Source organism: Sesamum indicum, linkage group LG11 (assembly GCF_026168435.1).
Source record: "Sesamum indicum cultivar Baizhima isolate 11 linkage group LG11, ASM2616843v1, whole genome shotgun sequence".
NCBI classification, from domain to species: domain Eukaryota; kingdom Viridiplantae; phylum Streptophyta; class Magnoliopsida; order Lamiales; family Pedaliaceae; genus Sesamum; species Sesamum indicum.
The window spans coordinates 8,484,158-8,504,649 of record NC_142667.1 but is presented as its reverse complement, the minus strand read 5'-3'; the positions used below and the strand labels follow the sequence as shown (position 1 = coordinate 8,504,649).

General features: G+C 29.2%; 2 protein-coding genes across 2 annotated transcripts; both read right to left on the bottom strand.

Annotated features, from left to right (window-relative positions):
* Positions 1 to 1,391: 1,391 nt before the first annotated feature.
* Positions 1,392 to 6,125, bottom strand: LOC105173796 (Heavy metal transport/detoxification superfamily protein). Its single transcript, XM_011095674.3, has 4 exons — positions 6,009 to 6,125; positions 2,866 to 3,017; positions 2,664 to 2,754; positions 1,392 to 1,809 (listed from the first exon to the last, which is right to left on the bottom strand). The coding sequence occupies exons 1-4, from the start codon at positions 6,115 to 6,117 to the stop codon at positions 1,490 to 1,492; spliced, it is 672 nt and encodes a 223-aa protein (XP_011093976.1). The 5' UTR covers positions 6,118 to 6,125; the 3' UTR covers positions 1,392 to 1,489.
* Positions 6,126 to 11,079: 4,954 nt separating this feature from the next.
* LOC105173419 (AT-hook motif nuclear-localized protein 23) lies at positions 11,080 to 12,404 on the bottom strand. The gene has a single exon (XM_011095146.3). It carries the CDS (start codon positions 12,181 to 12,183, stop codon positions 11,338 to 11,340), a length of 846 nt encoding a protein of 281 aa, XP_011093448.2. The 5' UTR covers positions 12,184 to 12,404; the 3' UTR covers positions 11,080 to 11,337.
* Between the last annotated feature and the right edge of the window lie 8,088 nt (positions 12,405 to 20,492).

Sequence of the window (20,492 nt, the reverse complement as noted above, 5' to 3'; positions counted from 1 at the left end):
ATGCAAAAGTTCAACACTTAAAAACAACAATTAAGAAAATAATAATGAAACATAATGGTAATAAATCCCTCATCCAAAATCGATCAAACCTGAATTTGAAATGTTGTTGTTTCATGCCATTCAATTTACAATTTGAAACTGAAAATTCAACATTGAGATTAATACTATTTCATTGCTAATAATGACATTCGAACACAAATTGAAACTAAAATGTTCGGCAATTGAAATGGATGTTCAATTCTATGGGTTTCCACCAAAAATCCCAATACTAACTTGATGGTGAGCTAGTTGTCAACCTTATTAGGTCAATCAATAGTTTTATCTTGAGTCGAGATTCGTAACTACATATTTAAAAAAATATTAAATTTTGACTGAATTTGTATCATAAAAGAACTTCATTTGGCTTTTCTTTTCATATAGTCATAAATACTGTGGTGGAGAATTAAATACCAAAATTCTGATAAAGTATACAATTAGGATAAACGTGATTGTTTTTCTGAGATAGAAATGTAATTATGAAGAGGGTGCTACATGCATCACGTATATGTGTAATAATTTTTTTTTTGTTGAGTATGATTCTAACGTAATATATATGTTAGATGGAGAGAACTAATGAGTGCGCAATGCTTAAATATGAACCGCCAACATATATACGCTCTAACATTTTTTGTGCTGTATTTGGATTGATGTATCTGAACTTAATAATTTCAAATTCATAATACAATAAATTAATCTACTACGCTTTTTTGGATAATTTTATATTTCAAATGATTTGAAAATTTTGAATTATCATTTTCAGTTGTTTTTTTAGAAATATTACGATGGATTTCAAATCCATTTAATAAAGGGTCATTTGACATTCTTTTTTCAAATTCATCGCCCACATCTTAAATTCGTCGGCTCAAATTTTAATAATTTTAACACGAAAACCACATCATAGTTACATAGACAAGGGTGAATTACCAACACCTTACACTCTCAAATATTAGGTCTAACTACACAAACATCCTATATTGTCTTTTGTAAAATTACAAGCACACCTCCTAAAGGGGTGTCACTGTAATTTATCTCCAAAGGTTATTTGTATAAATTTTTACCCCTGAAAAGATATCGATATAAATTACAATTATAACATTAGAACTGCCAATATATAATACAAAAAAGACAACATTAGCGCCTAGAAATCAAAGGCACGCTACATAGTTTGATTGTAATATACTGGACTTTTCTTAATTTTTAAATTTTAAGTTTCGATTTTAATTATTTTTTACGTAAAAGAATAAGTACTCATTATTGACAGTTTCTTTGGACTTGTATATGAATCTTTTTGAGAATTTTAATTACTTAATAAATATGTAGGGGTCTGTCAAACCCTCCGTTTAGACTCAAGCTTGCAAATACAAGTTTTAATTTGAATTATTACACAAAAATATGATACATAATCATTAATAAGTGCAAGAGTAAGTTAATTAAATGTACATATGGATATCTACAAAATGGAACAAGCATTGGGATTTTCATCACTAAACAACTGAGGTGCATACACATAATGAATGAAATAGGGAACTTCAGCTTCCTTAGTTTTTACCTCAACTTTCTTTACCTCCTTAAACTCCTCAACCACTTTGTCCCCATCAGCAGATTTCACCTCAACCTTAACAGTTTCCTTCTTCTCTACTTTCTTTTCTTGGACAATTTCAGCATATTTGTGCACCCTTTCTCGCATGTACGTTATCAGCTTTTCTTGCTCCATCACTCCCTCAACTGTTATACTTTGAGCTTTCGTGTCCGTGGTAACGTTATGTATACCTGCAAGATTATTACATTAGTTACTCCATATATATACATATGAAATTTTCACCAGATTTCTTACAGTGATGATCAGGAAGATTGTGTTGTAATAGTACATTCATATACAGAACAAAATATATAAAATATTTGGGACAAAACATTAAGTTACGAATTGATGCTATATAATTATATATGTATTAAGTGGTAGGACTTTTACATAAATATGTCACAAACAAGAATTTAGTGGCAAAAAATATATATATTTAATAATATATGTAGAGTGATGCTGACAAATATAATTCTCACTATATCCCTATTCTCACTAATTACTTATATTTAATGACAACCTTATATATATAAAATTATTACCACTTATTATATATACATATATATATATATATATAATATTATTGTCTCGTTAAGAGTATCTTTGTTGCAATGACATAGGGATAATTTCATTTTTTATCTCTTAAGTTAGTTACTAAATCAGTTTCGGAATCCTATATTCCGATCTCATCAATTTTGGTCTTTTTCGTTAGTTGACCGTCTAAACTAATGGAGAGGCTGTTCGGAGAGAATAAAATGACAATAAAGACATAATAAAAAGTCATTACTATCATGAGATAATTTCAATTTTGGTCCCGTAAGTTAGTTATTGAGTCAGTCCCGATATCCGATGATCCCCTTTTGTCTATGGAATGTACAGTCTTTTCGATAGTTTAGACGGCCAAATAACGGAAATGACTAACTTTATTAATTATTTAAAAAAAATTGTGAATAAAAAACTAATGAGGTCGAGACATAAAATTCCAAAACTGATTTGATAACTTATTTAGAGGATCAAAATTGAAATTATCATTATTAATTATTACCTTTGTGCATGAGCAGCCTCCTTCGCACCTCCCGTTCGCATTGATCGCAATGTAAATAAGCCTTCATTGTGATCTTTTTTATAGCTTCCTTCTGTTTTATTAAATCAAAAAATTTAATTATTAAATTTCGATCATATATATGTAATTAATTATCAAACAATATTGGAAATTTAATTAAAAAAATATAGTAAAATTGACTTACGGCTTTTACTTCTTCCTTGGACTTAGTCTCTGAAATTAACTCCACTTTTTTCTTACTCCATTTCTGTAATCTTGCATGAATCTTCTTGGCATCAATGCCACCTTTCACTGTGATCTCACCCTTTTCGAACTTCACATCCACGCTGTGAACCCCTACACCAATATATACGTACATGCATGTAAATATAATATTACTATTTAGTATTTTTTCAAGAAAAAATAAAATAAAATAAATCATCTGTGGTTAACGAGGGTTATATAGGACGGCACATCCCTATTTTTAGATTATACTAGAATTATCAATATTGTATATCTATACTAATATAAAACGAAAATGAGCTTTCATACTCACAAACGGCGGTTAATGACATCATCGCACCATTTTTTTTGTAAAATAAAAAATGCCCTTTGATAGGAGTAATAATCCCCTCCCCCCCCCCCCCAAAGAATGACAGAATTTCCCCTCAATTTCAAACAAATAACAAAAAGGGGACAAGATCCGCGTGCTAATTAGCTGATTGGGTCGTTGAACCGACCCGCTCAATCCTACCCAAGACTGAGACACCGAATTATTTATCAGCTATTGGATCTTTTGACAGGCGTTCTTCCATATTGTTGCCACGTGGAGCAACTCAATATGGTATGAAAAACTATAAATATTGTCAATCATGAGCATTTATGGTATGTGCATTTAATATTCTTTCGACTACATTATAGCCTTACAAATCATTTTCGACCCCACTTATTCTAACTTAAGCATCGGAGGACTTTAGTTGGAGGCTTCCCAGCAAGCCTAACGTATTTTTTTGTTTTATGATCCACATTACAGGGAGCTTTGGGATCGCTTGCGACCCGAACTACAACTATCAGTAGGTCACGACCCGACTCGTTTTAGCGACCTGGATCACCCTTCAACTAATAAGATAACTAACTTATTCAACTTTTCAAATTATATTTAACTAATAAGTTAGTTTTTTTTTTATTTTTTTTAATGTAATGTAGAAATTTTTTATATTTTGTTCTTATTTATAATATTTTTTAAAGCATAAAAATTATTTATTGTATGGACACAGAAAAGGCGTGCTACAACGGCTAGTGATGTTAACAGAGAATATCTCTTTGGCGTCTCTTCCTTTTTTGGTCTGTTTTTTTTTTTTATATTTATTTACTTTTTTCATCTAACTTTCTACTCTCCTATTTTCTTCTTATAATTATTTTTTTAATTTTCATTTATTTTTTATTATCATTATTTTTTAAATTTTAATATTATTAATTTCTTATTTTGTATATAACTTTATTAAATAATAAATATTTTATTTTAAATGATATTTATAAAAATAGTACATGCATAAAGTATGCCACAAATTATTACTAAATAATTAGTAATTTAGGTCTAGGATAAAATAACTAATTACACATGACCCTTTTTTTTTTTTTTTTGCTCAATAATTACACATGACTTACTACTTATCCGGTTGCAGGGGAAAATAATATTTGTGGTCCTATAATTTAAGTTCTGTGCACTTTTCGTTTTATTTGTTGCAAGAAACTATAATATTAGTAAAAAAATATTAAGTGATAATTCTAAAATTATATCATTAAAAATATATATTGAGTGATAAAGACTTTTATCTTATTACTATATAAATTGTTAGTCATAAAAAAATTGTGCATAAAGTTGACGTCATTAAATACAATTAGTGGCAACATCTATAGTAAGGATACAATATAGTTACAACTATTATTTGTTATTACTAGGTCGGCACTGTATATATGTCACTATTTGTAGTTAGTGATAACTTTATGTGATTTTTTGTCACTAATTCTAGCTAATAGTGATTTTTACAAAATAAAAATATTATTAAAATCATGAAATTCATTATTGTGACAAAATAAACATTCTTAACGCTAAATATATATAATCAGAGATAATATTAAAATTATCAATTGATTTTTTTATCACTAATCCACTATTTTTTTTTGTCATGACTTGTACGTACATGATTTTTTTCGTCAATTTCTTAACAAAACTTGGCAAGAAAACTAAAAATAAATTTTTTTACAAGTTATAAAACTATTTTTGGAAACCGGTAAATAATTGAATTAAAATTATATTGAGCCTAAATTATTGAAAGAAAAATACAATTTCTCCTGTTATTGTAATTTTGCTGATTTCTTTGACTCACTAATATATGAGTTTGTCCTAAAGGACATGTGGGACTGGTTGGTCCGGGGTGATCTATACCATATATACATAGACTTCACACCATTCAATTACCTTAACTTTTCAGTCCCAGATACTATCAAGAATTTTGCCTGTATTATATAAATTCATTTGAACATTTAGGATTGTACTTATTATTGGAAATGTTCAATGAATCAAAGTTCCTATACTTTTTTTTGATCATGGAGATTATATACATATATATAGGATTAATTATATTTAAACTCCCTCTAAAAATATAAAATTATACTTTTTCTCGCAAAAGTTTCGAAATTACACTTGCACCCTCTTTGAAAATTCACTGTTTATTCCTGGCCCTCTTTCGTTATTTGAATGAAAAGTGCTGACATTAGCAAAAAAGTTGCATAAATTTTTAATTTTACCTCTCATTTAATGTTTTCATGTAATAATTTAATTTGTATTTATGAAGGAAAAAATGTAATGATGCTAACCTCACTCCATATATATATATATATATATATATATTCAATTTATCCCTTTCTAAATACAAAAATATATAAAATATTAAATATGAGGCAAAATTGAAAATTTATATATTCTTTGCTTACATCAACATTTTCAGTTCAAACTATAACAGAAAAAGGTCAGATGTAAATCCAAAATTTTCGAAGGAGGTGTAAATATAATTCCAAAACTTCTTTTAGAGAAATATAATTTAACATTCTCAAAAGGGATCTAAATATAATTAACCTCATGTTTATATGCATAAGTCAAGTTAATTTAAGATAAACACAAGGGTCCTCAACACAAAAAATAATAATAATAATTTATCAAATATTCACAAAGCTGTAGATACAAATTCATGTAGACTTTATATACACAAAGTAGTAAACACCATGAATGAAGCATTTGGAAGCAAAATTTCACACACACACACACACAAACAGTGACACACAGACCTGGGATTCTGAGGAGAGGCTTCTGAATGTCATGTGCACATTTGGGGCAATGCAGATAGGCCTTGTAAACTGCTGTAATAACCTCAACTTTCTTTTCTTCTTTTGCCATATTGTTTTCTTGCAAGAACACTAGAAACCATTACTACTTCTAATGTATGTATATTTAATTTGGACATGGTTGGTGGGATTTGATGCAAGTGGTTCACCAGACACTGGAATCTTAGCTACCTATATGTTCTTGCGTGCCTAGGTTGTTTGATTAATAACCAATGATGTTTTCGCCTGGTCGTTAAAATTAATGTTTCATGAATAAGTTCGAGGTCATGGTTTCAAGTTCCATTAGATCTATTGGTATTTGTGTCATCTTAATGTAATATTACAAGAAATATAATACTCAATCATGGCTATTTATCATGGTTAATAATAAATAATCGTAACAAATAATCATTAATATTGTAGCCATGGCCACGCAAGTTGTTGGTCATGGTTTTTGCGAGAACTGCTAAAACATTTGTCATAGCTTAAAGCCATGAAAACTGCATTTACCATGACTCTTAATTGTGGCTAATAATTTTCTCATGGTAGAAAAGCTAGTGTTTTGGATCGATTTTATTTAACTGTCGTTAATAATAATTACTTACCACGATTTTTAAGTCATAGTCATTAATATTGTAATCAATAATATTTTTTTCCTAGTATAAGTATTTGTCTCATTTTATGTTAAGTTATTATAATTTATTTATCGTTATTAGTTATATTAATACATTAATAAAATTGAGGTATTGTCAGCATATTCAAATAAGCTATTGTGATTTATTTATCGGAGAAAAAAAGAAAGATTGTTGGGGTCGATGAATTTTGTGCTTAATTGTATCTTGATTGGTGTGCAAAGTTTTCATGGACTTTAACTGGCCTTTTTGGCCCATGTAAATTATCTCCTTAATTTACAACTTTTAAATATTCTTTCCCTCGCATAGAGAAAAGTATTATTTTAATCCGCTAAACATGCTTAATTTTAATTTTAATCTGATAATTATATCTATTTTTGTTAAGGTCCAGTAACTTACGAAATTGCTTACTTTTAGTTCTCTGGCAGATTTTTGGACAATTTTACCCCTATGAGTGTATATGGACTAAAACTACCTTTCAAAAGTTGCATAGGGATAAAATTGTCCGAAAATATCCCAGATGACTAAAAATAAACAATTTTTTAAGTTATTGGATCTAAATAAAAGTGGACATAGTTATCGGACTAAAATTAAAATTAGGCATACTTAGCGGACTAAAATAATACTTTTCCCCAATATTTTCTTCCCTTCTTTTCTTAATAATTTCTCTTGACTTTTTCACATGAAAAAAACGTACTTGCTACCATTATGTTGCTTTAAAATGTAGTTGGATAAATTTCCCATTTCACAGTCATAAAATTTGATATTAAAACCATATAACATAAGATTAAATGTGATAACGTTTCTGATTTATTTGAGGTACGTCGAATAATTTGAGTTTGTTAACATAACAAATAAATGATAAATTAATAAATTAATCCGGAACTACATATAATATTTCTCCACTAATTAATAAATTCTGTCGAATTAATTTAATTAAAACACATATATATTATGATTATAATTGTTGATGCTGTTATGTTAAAAATGATCGATTTAGTATATGAGGAGTAATTAGTCCATCTGCAACCGATAAAGAATGATGAGAAAGCATTGGGACGAGATTAATTAATCAAGCATATATATTCTTTCGGGTGGCTTATGAAGGTGAAAAATATACCTCCTCACATGTATTAGCGCGTGAAGATGTATAAGGGTAGTTTGGTTAAGAAAAATATTTGTTTGACCTGCAATAAATCAGTAGTAAATCAATTGGAAGTTATAAATATGATATTTCATTCAGGTTTTTTTCTAATATCAGCAAATTTCATGATTTTTGACTGTTAAATGGGTCTATTTATTAGACAAAAATAAATATCAGGGACTCCAAATGTAATTTTTTTAAAACTACAAAAAATTTACGTATAATTATACCAAACCTCAAGGAAGTTTCCAGAAGCAATTTTGGTCCTATTCAAATTAAAATTCGTAATTTGGTCCTGTAATTTAAAAAATTATGAAATTTTAGTCCTTTCCGATTGATTTGGCTGAAAAATTCCACATCATCAATCATGTCATACTTAAATTGGGGCTTCCGAAAAAAATATGACGACATGGCGGTCCAACATTTTTTTTTAGGAAATGACTTGGCAAAAAAGAAAATTACAACTTGAAAAAACTTGCCATATCATCAAACAGTAATTTTCTTTTTGCCAAGTCATTTCCTAAGAACTGAAAAAACACTTTGGATTGCCATGTCACCAAATTTGTCGGAAGCCCCAGTTTAGGTATTGACATGATTAATAACGTAGAATTTTTTTGCCAAATTGATCAAAAAAGACTAAAATTGCCACAATTTTTAAAATTATATAATTAAATTATAAATTTTAATTTGAACAGGATCAAAACTGATACCCACCATAAATTACATTTTTTTCCTAGCATGTGAACATAAAAACACAAAACCAATCTGTGACATATGGCTGCTGATATAGGTATTTTGTGACAACATAAAATATAACATAATATCAAATTAATATATATATATATATATATGTGCTTAGAAGTAAAAGAATTGAATATTTGTTTATTTTTATTTTTAGAAGTAAAAATATAACATAGTATCTATATTGTACACATATATATTTATATTTTCATATTCAATTTTTGAAAAAGTAATTAAAGTGAAAATACAGTTGATTATTTCTAAATATCTCATTAGAAATATATTGATTTGTCGTCGCAGTCCGATATAAAGCACATTTTATTAACTATTCCAAACATATTCTCATTTCACACGAAAATTTATACAAAATTGAGAACATATATTTTTTATTGAAGACTTTGGTAGAACCAGAGCTTATAAGATCTAAAAATCATATTTCAGGAACATATAAATTCATTTCAAATACTCCCAACTCATCTTAAAAATCTTAGCTATAGGCCAGTTAAATTGTTTTCAAATTAAATTATAAATTTATCATTTATATATTTCATACATAGTTTATTTTATAATAATTAATTAAACTAAAAAACATTTTATAAAAAAATGAATGTAATTATATGTAATATCTTATTTCTAAATTACATTTAAAGTCAAGCTGCTCTAGAAGTTCACTGTCATTCTTCATTACTCTTTTCTCTCCAACTTTTATAAGTTTTAGAATACAACATCTTATAAATTAACATGTAATAAATTAAAGAAAGCTTATAAACTCACATCAAACACCCTCTTAATTGACAAACACATCCAATAATCACAAGAGAATAAACATGGAAAAAAACAAAAGCTAAAATTACAGTTTTAATCCTACCGGCGTTCAACACTTTTAGCCATTTACTTTACGGGATTTTTCAATTTTTAGACCATTTTGAAAATTTGGTAAAATATAAAATTAAATATATCGAGATTTCAAAATTTTGGGACCATTTTAAAAATTTCGTAAGTAGTATATAGCTTGACGACTGAGAACATACGTACATTATATAGAGATGGTTTGTGAAAACCCAAAGAAAATATGTACTATTTATTTTACTTGTTACCAAAAAGTAAAAATAAAAGGTCAAAGAAATAAGATGAGACGACGATGACGATGATAATATTTATAATTAATAGCAATAAAATCTAAAGCCACGTAAAAATATCGCTGCTGCTAAAGTATATACATATTCAAACTTCTTTACTGATATATATGGAAATGAACACAAATTTATATATATATATATATATATATATGTAGGTTTAATTGCAGTTTTAGTTTTGTAATTATAACTATTTGGTGTTTTGGTCATATAATTTATTAGAGTAGTAATTTAGTCATATATGTTTTTAATTTTTGTGTTCATCAATTTCCAACGGACCACCAAAAAATTCAGGCCAATTTTGTTATTAAATAATGAAAATTAAAAATATATCGGACTAAGTTACTATCCTAGTAAGGTAGAGGACCCAAATGCTAAAAAATCGTAATTATAGAACCAAAAATACATTTAAATCTACATATATAAGTGTATATATGTACATAATTTGATATATATGCATGGAAATAAACACATATATATGTCTCATGTACCGTTGATCAATCGATTTTTTTATGCAAATTATGGACGATATTTCCGACATTATGAAATAAACACAAAGTCCCTAATCTCTTCATCATGAACAACATTATTTGAGGTTATTAGGACAACTCATGCTAAGAGAACTATGGCAATGAAACAACATGAGACGAGGCTGTAGGAGAGGAGGAAATTAACTAAGGAATCTATTTATTTGCTACTAATATATATTAATTAATATACCACATTATTCATACCGCACGTATTCTGTGCTGGCCTAATTAATTAATTAGCTACAAGTGAAATTAATTGGCCTTGATTTCCTAATATTTCTTTGTTCCTCCCTCTATTACATAGTTTATTATTTTCAATTCAAATAATTTTTTTATTACAAATTAATGTTGTATTGGATACTTTATTGTATATATATATATATAAACCATTAATTATTAACATCATTTATATCCATTGGAAAGAAAAATAATAACACCATCTGTATACATGCAGTGTGTTGGAATTCAAAGGGATCACATAAAAAAAAAATACTCTAAATCATAGAATTATAATTAATGAGAAATACAATCAATCAATACTTATCAAATTTGAAAAAGAGTCGGAAGAAATGGTTCGATTCTCTCGTCTTGATTTCTGGATATGTAAAATGTCATATGAGATGTAATACCATAGAAGGTTTGAACTGGTTTGTTTTTTATTTAGATCACGTAACCAAGATTTAATTTTTGTCTAATTAATATATTAATTAATGTGTGATGCATACGCTCCTTTTTAATTAATTCATAGTTATTTATATGGTATATATAGAGTTAATTATAAATGGATTAGATTTAGGAATATATTAATTATTAGTTAGAAACACTGACAAGTTGCAATAAAGAAATTCCATGTTGAAAGTCTAAACCTCAAAATTATTTCTCAACTCATTGGAAAAGTTTCACAAAAGAGAAACATAAGAGGGATCAATTTCTTTTTTTTTTTTTTTGGGTTCCTGCAAATCAGAAATCAGACAAACAAGACCTAATTGCAAGACCAAGAACAATAATCATAATGTACAAAGATGAGAGAATTAAGGTTGTATTGATGATGATGATGAAGAAGGTGGTGGTGATGATGATGATTGTCTGACCTTAATTATATCATTAGCCCTAATACTGCGGCCGGCCGCCGGAGTTTCCGGCCCATGCACCCTCCATCGGCAGTTGTCCGTTAGGCATATTCAGTGGCAAGTTGAGGAAAGGAAGCCCCAGCGACGGATCAGGAAACTGGTTTCCGCCCACTCCACCGTTTCCGCCGCCGCCTGACGGCTGAGATGTCGCCTGCTGCATCTGAACCCCGTCCTCCTCGTCCAACGGCAGCCTCTCGTAGGCCACGTTTGTAAACGACGCTGCTATAATGATTACCGGGCCGGAAGCGATTAAAGCGCCCATGACATTCCCGCCCACCACCTGCCCCTGCCCGCCGGCCAAGTATATCGTCAAGCTGGTCGCGCCCGGCGGTGCCGGCGGAGGGAGAAACGAACCCGACAAGGACAAAATCTCGAACCGACCATGGAGCGTGACCACGCTCCCCGCAGCCGCTGGCTGCCGTAGGCTGACGTTATTGACGGTCCCGGTTCCGCTGAGTACGCAAATCCCCCGCTGCCGCTTCCTGGCGTAGGTCGCCACCGCCTCGAAGACGTCGCAGCCACTGCCCACCTCCAGTATGTGTGCACGGAGGGTATTGGCGCTTTCTCGAGTTATAATCACCGGCGGTTTGGGTTTGTTCTTGGAGCCCGGGGGACGGCCCCGCGGTCTACGGGCTACCACATCCCCACCGGAGCTTGTGTTGGAGGCGACCAGGTCCAAGCCCTGATGAGAGTTGTCGGCGTTCTCGCCGGAAAACCTGTTGCGATTGGATTCATCTTCTGATTCCGGCGGCCGTTGGAGGTGGAGGTCAGGGCGGTGGAGCTGAGAAACGAAGTGGGAAGCAGAACCTAAGTCCAAACCAGCCATACATACACTTGAACAAAGAGAGAAGAGTGAAAAAAATACTAATTTTCAGGGAAGAATTAAACAGTATTAAAATGGACTCAAATTTTTTATGAGCAGATAAAGAAATCAAAGCAACAAGAATTCAAGCCTCTGAAGCGAATAGAAAACAAGAGAAATGGAGTGGGAAGAAAGGAAAGGAAGAGGAAGAAGTGTAGAGAGAGAAACAAGAGAGAGAAGCACAAAAAAAATTAAAGTAAACCGTATATAATAAAGCTGTATATATATATATATCATAATATATATGTATATGAGCATACTCAAAGATGAGAGTGAAGTTTATATTTATATATTATGTATCTGGCTTTTCATTAAAATAAAACAACACACATATATATACACATTTGTGTACGTATATTGTCGTTCATCGGTAATGAATATAGTTTGAATTTTTATTTTAAATTAAATATTTTATTTTTATATCGTATATAATATGCTCGTAAATATATATAACATGAACTTTTAACATAAAACAATATATATACATACATGTGGATAATTTTAGTCGTGTAATTTAGAGATTGGTATTTTTTTGTCCTGTATGAATTAATATTTACAAATTTAATTTTATAATTTTAAAATTTTGAAAATTTTTTCATTGTCCAGCCAATTTGAGGGGAAATTGCATTTGATTTGCCAATAAACGAAGTAAATTGCAATTTTAATTTAATTCTACAAATCAATCATCTAAGTAACAGGATTAAAAATGCCAACCCCTCATAAGTTAGAAGACTAAATTTGTAATTTTATTAATTTGATAATGTGCAAGTCATATACAATTTTTCGGTGAAATTGACCGAAAAAGAACTAAAATTATCATAATTTTAAGTTATAGAATTGAAATTATATTTTTTCTAATATATAGTTTGGAGCTTTTATTTTGAACTTAGATTTCATATAAATATATATATTCTTTTTAATATAAATATTATTTTGGACATATACAAAAGAAATAAAACAATAAATCAAAATAGAGAAATTAAATAAATTTAAATAAAAACGAGATAAAGTAGGAAAAAGGGGAATTAATTAGAGTAAGAATGAATATGTATGTAAAACAATTATATATATATATATATATATGTAGTTATTGTTCATGTGTGCAAGTAAAAGATGTAATAATGAAAATGACCCATACTATATAGATTATTATATGTAACGTGTGATTAGGATTTCTATAATTTCTGTCCTTCTTCCCCAACCACATTCTATTATTCAATTGTCTAAATTTCAACTCAACCTAAGACCAACAAACACATCCCTGTCACAAAACCTAAAGCACAAACGAGAAAAAGGAAAGCATAAAAAAGAAGGGTAAATTGCAAAAATCAACCGTTGCATAGCGGTTGTTAATGACTATTTACTACTACTATTTATTTTTAATGATGAGAATTGACCATGGTTAAACGTTAAATTTCTTCTAATGTTAGTTTATTCACCATGATAAAAATATTTGGTGTTGTGTCTTAGCCATGATAAATATTTTAGCCGTACGCGCAAAACCCATAACCAATAAATATTGCATGGTTCTGATCAATGACTATTTACTACTGTTAGTTATTTTTAACCATGAGTTTTATAATGATTAAATATTATAATATTTCTAGTAGTTAGGTTTAAATAACAAATATTTTCTATCTTTTGTAAAATTATGTGTACAACGCGCGCCTAAGGAGGTGTTAGTGTGATGCAGCTCATGGAGTGTTCGTGTAAATTCTTACAACTAAACAAGGATGTTCTTATAATTACAATTACAACTTCAATAAATGTACTTATAACTTTACAAATAGTAAGAGGTGATTGTACATTAATTAGACTTAATATTACGGATATCAAAATAATTTACCGTTAAAAAAGGCATAAATTTGATAAAAAAAAATAACACTCGTATTTTTGTTTTGACATTAAACTTGAATACAAATAAAAGTATAAAATTCCTATTTTTTTTAAAAAAAAATCCCAATTTTAAAATAATCAACGAGGGCCAATCATAGATCACATCATTTAAAATATTATAAAAATATTATTTTAAATTTAAATTTTATTTTAAAGAGTTTCAAACATGAACCTGGAGCAAGACTTATTGATCCAGACACAGAGAATGATAGGAAAAATAAAAAATAAATAAATAAAGAACGCACGTACTATGGATAATTGCTTGATTAATTAAAAAGCTTAAAATAATCATCTAAAAAGTTGTAAATGTAAATGGTTGTTGATTATCTTAATTACAATGATAATAATATGCTAAACCGTACAATTCGTTCCTTTAATTATCCTTCTTTTTTATTACCAATTGACAAATCTCTTATAACCTTATTAATTACATGCAAAGTCAAAATTTTCTTACACATCAATTCAATATTCCTCAATTACAACATATGTTCTTAAATGTGAAGGTCTTGTGCTCCATCCTAGCTAGAGTTTCAAAGACAGATTTTGCATATGTGATGGTGGCCATATATAATTAGATGCATTTAATTTTAAAAAAAAAATAAGAAGGAACAATTTAAATGCCCTTTCTTTCTCTAGTTAATAAAGGTCTAATTTAGTCGATGAAATTGTAATTTTCATCCGACAGGATAAAAAAATTCATATTTTTCGTCCAACACTTTACGTGATTATTTAAATGACCGTAAAATTTTAGTTTTTTCGAACATTTAGTCCCAAGAGTCGATGTTCATCAAAATATGTGGCAGTTACTTTTTTGACAAAGAAATGGCTTTTGAGACTATACCTGAGAAAAATTGAATTGGTGGGACCTTTTCAAAAATTCCGTAAATCATAGGAGTATAAGCACTATAGATCCCTATAAATCTTACTCTGCGATTTTTCTAAAATTGTGACTAATTTGAGTATCAAAGGGTTATGCTGATCAGAAAACTATGAGAAGAAAAAAAATTAGTATGTATTAATATATACTATACATAATTGAAAAAAAATATCTTATTGGTGTCTTCAATTTATTGATATGTCAATTTTTTATTTTTTAAAATTGAATAATTGTTTTATCTTCCTCATTCATCATGATTTTTCATAACTACCTTTTGTTCGTTTTTTTTTTCTCATTCATTTTTATATTATACATATATTTTAGGTAATTTTTAACTCTATAAAGAAGTAAATAGTTTTAAAAAATATTTCTTTAAATAATTTAAAAAATTATGCACATACATAGAATGTGCCACATTTACTATTTTAAGATGAAATATATGCAATTTTTGTTTCGTAACTTAGGTTATTTTGGCATCTTTATCTTTTAACTTTTTTAGTCCCTTTTTCGTTGAAGTTCACCTCTGCCAGGTAGACGTGTGAACTCAAACAAAAAGAAAAAGAACTAAAATATCGAAAATTAAAAAGATGTAGGGGCAAAATACTAAGAAACTTAAAGAACAAAAATATTGACAAAAAATGAATAAATAAGAACAATAGCCCGCAAATTTGAAAGGCCAAGTAAGATAGATGCACATGTATTTTTCTGATGAGAAGGGTGAACTCCGAAAAAAAAAATTAAAAATACAAAAATTAAAAAAATACAGGACCAAAATATTACCCTAAAAGGTTAAAGGACAAAAACAACAAATAACTTAATTACGGGATCAAAAATGCATTTTTCTTAAGGAAGAAAGCGATGACAACATTTATTACCACAAAACAAAAACGCTGAGTACAAAACTCCTAAAACAACCGCCAAAAATCAGGACAAAAAAAAGTGTAACAAAACACACCACCACACTATAGAAAAAACTCCCAAGATAAACGCCACATCACTTAAACCCAAACACTGAACACATCATACTGGATCAAAAATACATTTAAGTCTTATATTTATAAAAAAAAATATGTTATGTTTCCATTTCGATTATTCTTTTTTGGACGTGGAGAGGAAAATTTCTTCTTTTTCTTAATCAATCACATTGTAAGTATAAAATCACTTGATCTATAATTATTTTTAAATTTATATTTAATTATATGACAAATATGTACACGCATAATATTATATTAAATTGATACTAGTAGGGAATATTAATATTGCTTTTGAATAAAAATATTCCTTTTTTTTTGGGAAGAGGACAATTATTCCACTTTTTGGTAAAGCATCATTAGTAGTAGCGACGACTGATGATTATTATCATTCCGTTGCAATGGATTTAATTAATTAATGACAAAACTTGAATAGCGTAATTGTTAAAACTCCCGTGTCCGATTCTAGTAATCTAGTTCAAGATTTCTTAATTAGTTTCCATAATTAATTAATTAATCCCAAACATTTGAGTTAATTTAATAATTACATATGTGCTAAAGGTACAATTCTCTGATTATTTAATCACTATAGTTGGATAAAATAAAAGGTGGGATTATTTAGTTATATATACACAACATGCCTTGGAGCCTAATGATGTGATTAAGTTAATAATTAAGAAGGTTATATGTCTTAATTATATATGATTTATTTATATTATTTATAGTGAAAGTTGACATTACCTTTTATCTACGTAATATTAAAAGGGACTTTGAGGGTAAATTCAATTTTTTTGATATTTTATAAGATGTTTTACAATATTTAATAATATACGAAGAAATGAGCTTATGAAGTTTTTTTCTTAAATAAAAGTCAAGAACTTTTTAACTTACATTTAGAATTCTAGTAAACTCTTTTTAATTATACAGTCGCTAAAAAGAAAAAAGAAAAATATTGGGACAGCATTTGATTTTCAACGAAACTTCATCGCTAATAAAATTTTTAATAATTTTGGAAAAAATGAAAAATTGTATAAAAAGAAGACTTCGACAGTTTTCTGGTCGAACTTCCGATGGACAAGCACTTTTATCGGAATATCTGTAACGATTTTCAGACGGTCCTTTAATGCCAGCGGAAAATTGGATGAAAATTTAATATTTTTATTTGGAACGGATTTTCGGACGAATTTTGAAACAAAAATAGAGAAATTCCAAATTAATATTTTTATCAGCTTGAACTTCTCATGTTAAATTACATTGATATTTCTGATGTTACGTTTAAATACATAAATATTTACGATTATACTCCTTGTAATTGCGGTATAATAACAAATATATCCCCTATATAGGAGCAAAAATTTGCCCTTAGGTACTTTACACTAACACCTCTAAGTGGTTGTACCTCTAGTTTATCATTTTTTTTTAGTCTTAAACATATTTTTGATTTTGTAATATTGGAACTTTAACATTTTATCTTTTATCTTTTTAGGATTGCAAAATAGTCCTTTTTTACATTTTACGATTCTGGTCCTTCCAGTGCCGTGTATATTGGAAATGCCTCCGGAATAAATCATGTGTAGCTCACGTTGTTCATTTAAATTGGAGTTTTTGTTTTGGTTGGTTTATATATACTTTTTTCAATATGGATGAAAAATTAAAAAGAACGTTATGCCACATGTTTATTTCGACAACTTTTACAAAATCAGACATCGAAATGATCAAAATTGTAAAATGTCAAAAAGTTACATGACTCTTTGTAATCCCTAGAAAGATAAAATATTAAAATATCAAAATCGTGAGGAGCACATGATCTATTCCGATAATTTTTATAAAATCCGCCACCAAAAATATCAAAATCATAAAATATCAAATAATTACATGACTATTTCAAAATCCTAAAAAAATAAAGGGTAAAAATATCAAAATTACATAACCAAGAATATATTTAAGCCAATCTTTTATATGTTTAAACAACAAATCGTGATCGGGGACAAGCTGGCTGGCTTTATTATATTATAATATATTGTTTTATTTTATTCTATTTAATTTTATAATCTATGTTTATATGTCTATATATATAGATAGATTATGCAGCCGCGGCGTATGGGGTCCTTATGATATCCATCTTTTTCTGGTATTTAATTTGGCCAATTAACGAATTACCAACCAACATGGATTTCAACTTTCATCAATTTTAAATTATTACTTGATCTGATCATAGTAAATACATGGGTGAATAGTAATTTATTTGTATGATATTGTAAATGAGTAAATTATTCTCTTATAAAAAAATAGTAATTTATTTTATGTATTTTTTTAAAATAAAATAATTTACATCCTTCTTTAATTAATGAGGTAAATTACTTTACTTTAAAAAATATAAAATAAATTCTTTATTTAAAAAATAATGTTATTACGTAGTGATAAGATGTCAAATTGCAGTATATATTTAAAGTATCACTAATTATTTATAGTTAATAAAAAAAGCTAATTTTATTATAATAATGATTCTTACTTTTTTTTTAATGTGGGATAATGATTCTTACATGTTCAATAATATTTTGTCACTAATATTATTTTTTTAATGTAATAAAGATGCACAATTGTATGACCATTTTATTGTTTGTTCGTTTTTTTGTATTTTACACGTAAAAATCTCGGATAATGTAAAAATACTTTTATCTTTTTTGAAAATTTAATCAGAGAATAAAAAAGTATGACAATTGAATTATTTATATATAACAACTCATATCTTTATTTAATATATACATACATGTATATGTAAAAAATCTCTTTAAATACATAAATATTTGAACTACTAAAAGAAAACATTAGAAGAAATACGACTTTTCTCAACGGTTAAAGTTAAAAAATATTATTATAAAATTATATTTTTACAAAATACAAAAAAAATTGTAATCTAAATTACTATCCCCAGTTGCCGCGTGTTCATCGTCGTCGTCGGGTGCGGGGAATCAGCTGCAGGCTGGGGCGCTAGATTAAATTATTTTGTACCGACTTTTATAACGGTTTTTGAAACTCTTCATGTTCTGTTATTTTATAGCGGCTTTTGTAACGACCTCTAATAAAAAATCCGTTCTAATTGTCACGATTTTTGTAATACCGTATTTTTGCATATTTTTCCACGCTTTTTCCCGCTCTCGTTATAACGGATTCTTATTTTACCTAAACATCGTTACAAAAAACTTCGAGCCATTACAAAAATCGTAGCAAATTAGTAACGGCCAAAAAAAATTTTATGATTTTACGACACCACATATTTGTAACAACTTTAGTAACAGTTGTGGCCATTATAAAATAAACACATTTTTTATCACCCCTCAATGACGTCAATGTGTCCAATCCGTTACAAAACCGTCACAATGGTCATTCTAATTGGAACGGCCATAGGACGTTACAAAAAAGCCATTACAAATCCCACCTCTTTTTGTAGTGTGAATTTCATTAACTAGGGCTATTTCGAGAATTTGTTGTGCCATGTTAATTTGGTAAGTTTGACCTTGGACCTTCCTTTCTGGAAATATCCTTCTTTCCTTGTTGAGATGGTCTTTCCATCTATGAATGCGGTTTATGTTATCTTTCATCAACAGCCCCCTAATTCTTAAATATCTCTCAGAATATTTATGAATTATAGTGAATCTTGGACTCTTCTGCGGGCTTAGCTTGCCCTAAGAACTACTTGGCTTGATACCCATGTACTTTTTATTCAACGGTTGTCTTGTTCACTCTCATTTTAAAGTATCTTCGTGGCTAGGAGAGGTATATTAAAAAAAATTTGTTTCTCCTCCCTTCCCGCATATTATCAATTTCTTTCTTTTTGTTGTGTCGCGTCAATTCATCTCTTTTAAGTGAACGTACTTGGGAATCATTTGGTATCAATCAGGGTTATATCACAATATGTTGAAGAAAAATATTGAGAGTGGAGAGTTGCCGTCAAATGGGGTGGCGGAATCGCTGGTGAAGGGTGACGTGGCGGTTGGTCGAGGTTCAGCGCCTCAACCTGGGTTGGGTCGAGTTTCGACGCCTCGACTAGATTCTTCAGGCCTAACGCGTTGCCTCGACCTGCCTCATTGCATCGACCAGTTCCACCTGATTGCGGCGATCTACCTTAATCAGGTGTTGTTTGCCGAGTTGTGTCTCATTCATGTCTGCCTTCCATTCTGGAGAGAATTGTCGATTTTTAAGATGAAGTTACTGAGGCAATTAGAAATTTGCCCGAGAATCATTTTGATTCACTTGAAATTTTATGTGGGCTCTGAGTCATTAAAAAAATAATTATTATCCTATCTATGCCCAAATTGATAAGTTGGAGTCGTCTATGGCCCCCCAATCTAGGGTTTTGTTGTCACGCTATGGATGTCGACAATTGCGATAGTATCTTGGGTCTTGAGGAGTTTAGCCTTTTTAAAGGAAAAAGTTGATGTCCCATTGCGTCGTGCCGCACTTTGTTGAGTCGCACCGTGTTGTGTTGCACTTTGTCGAGTCTCGTCAAATTGCATCGAACTATGTCG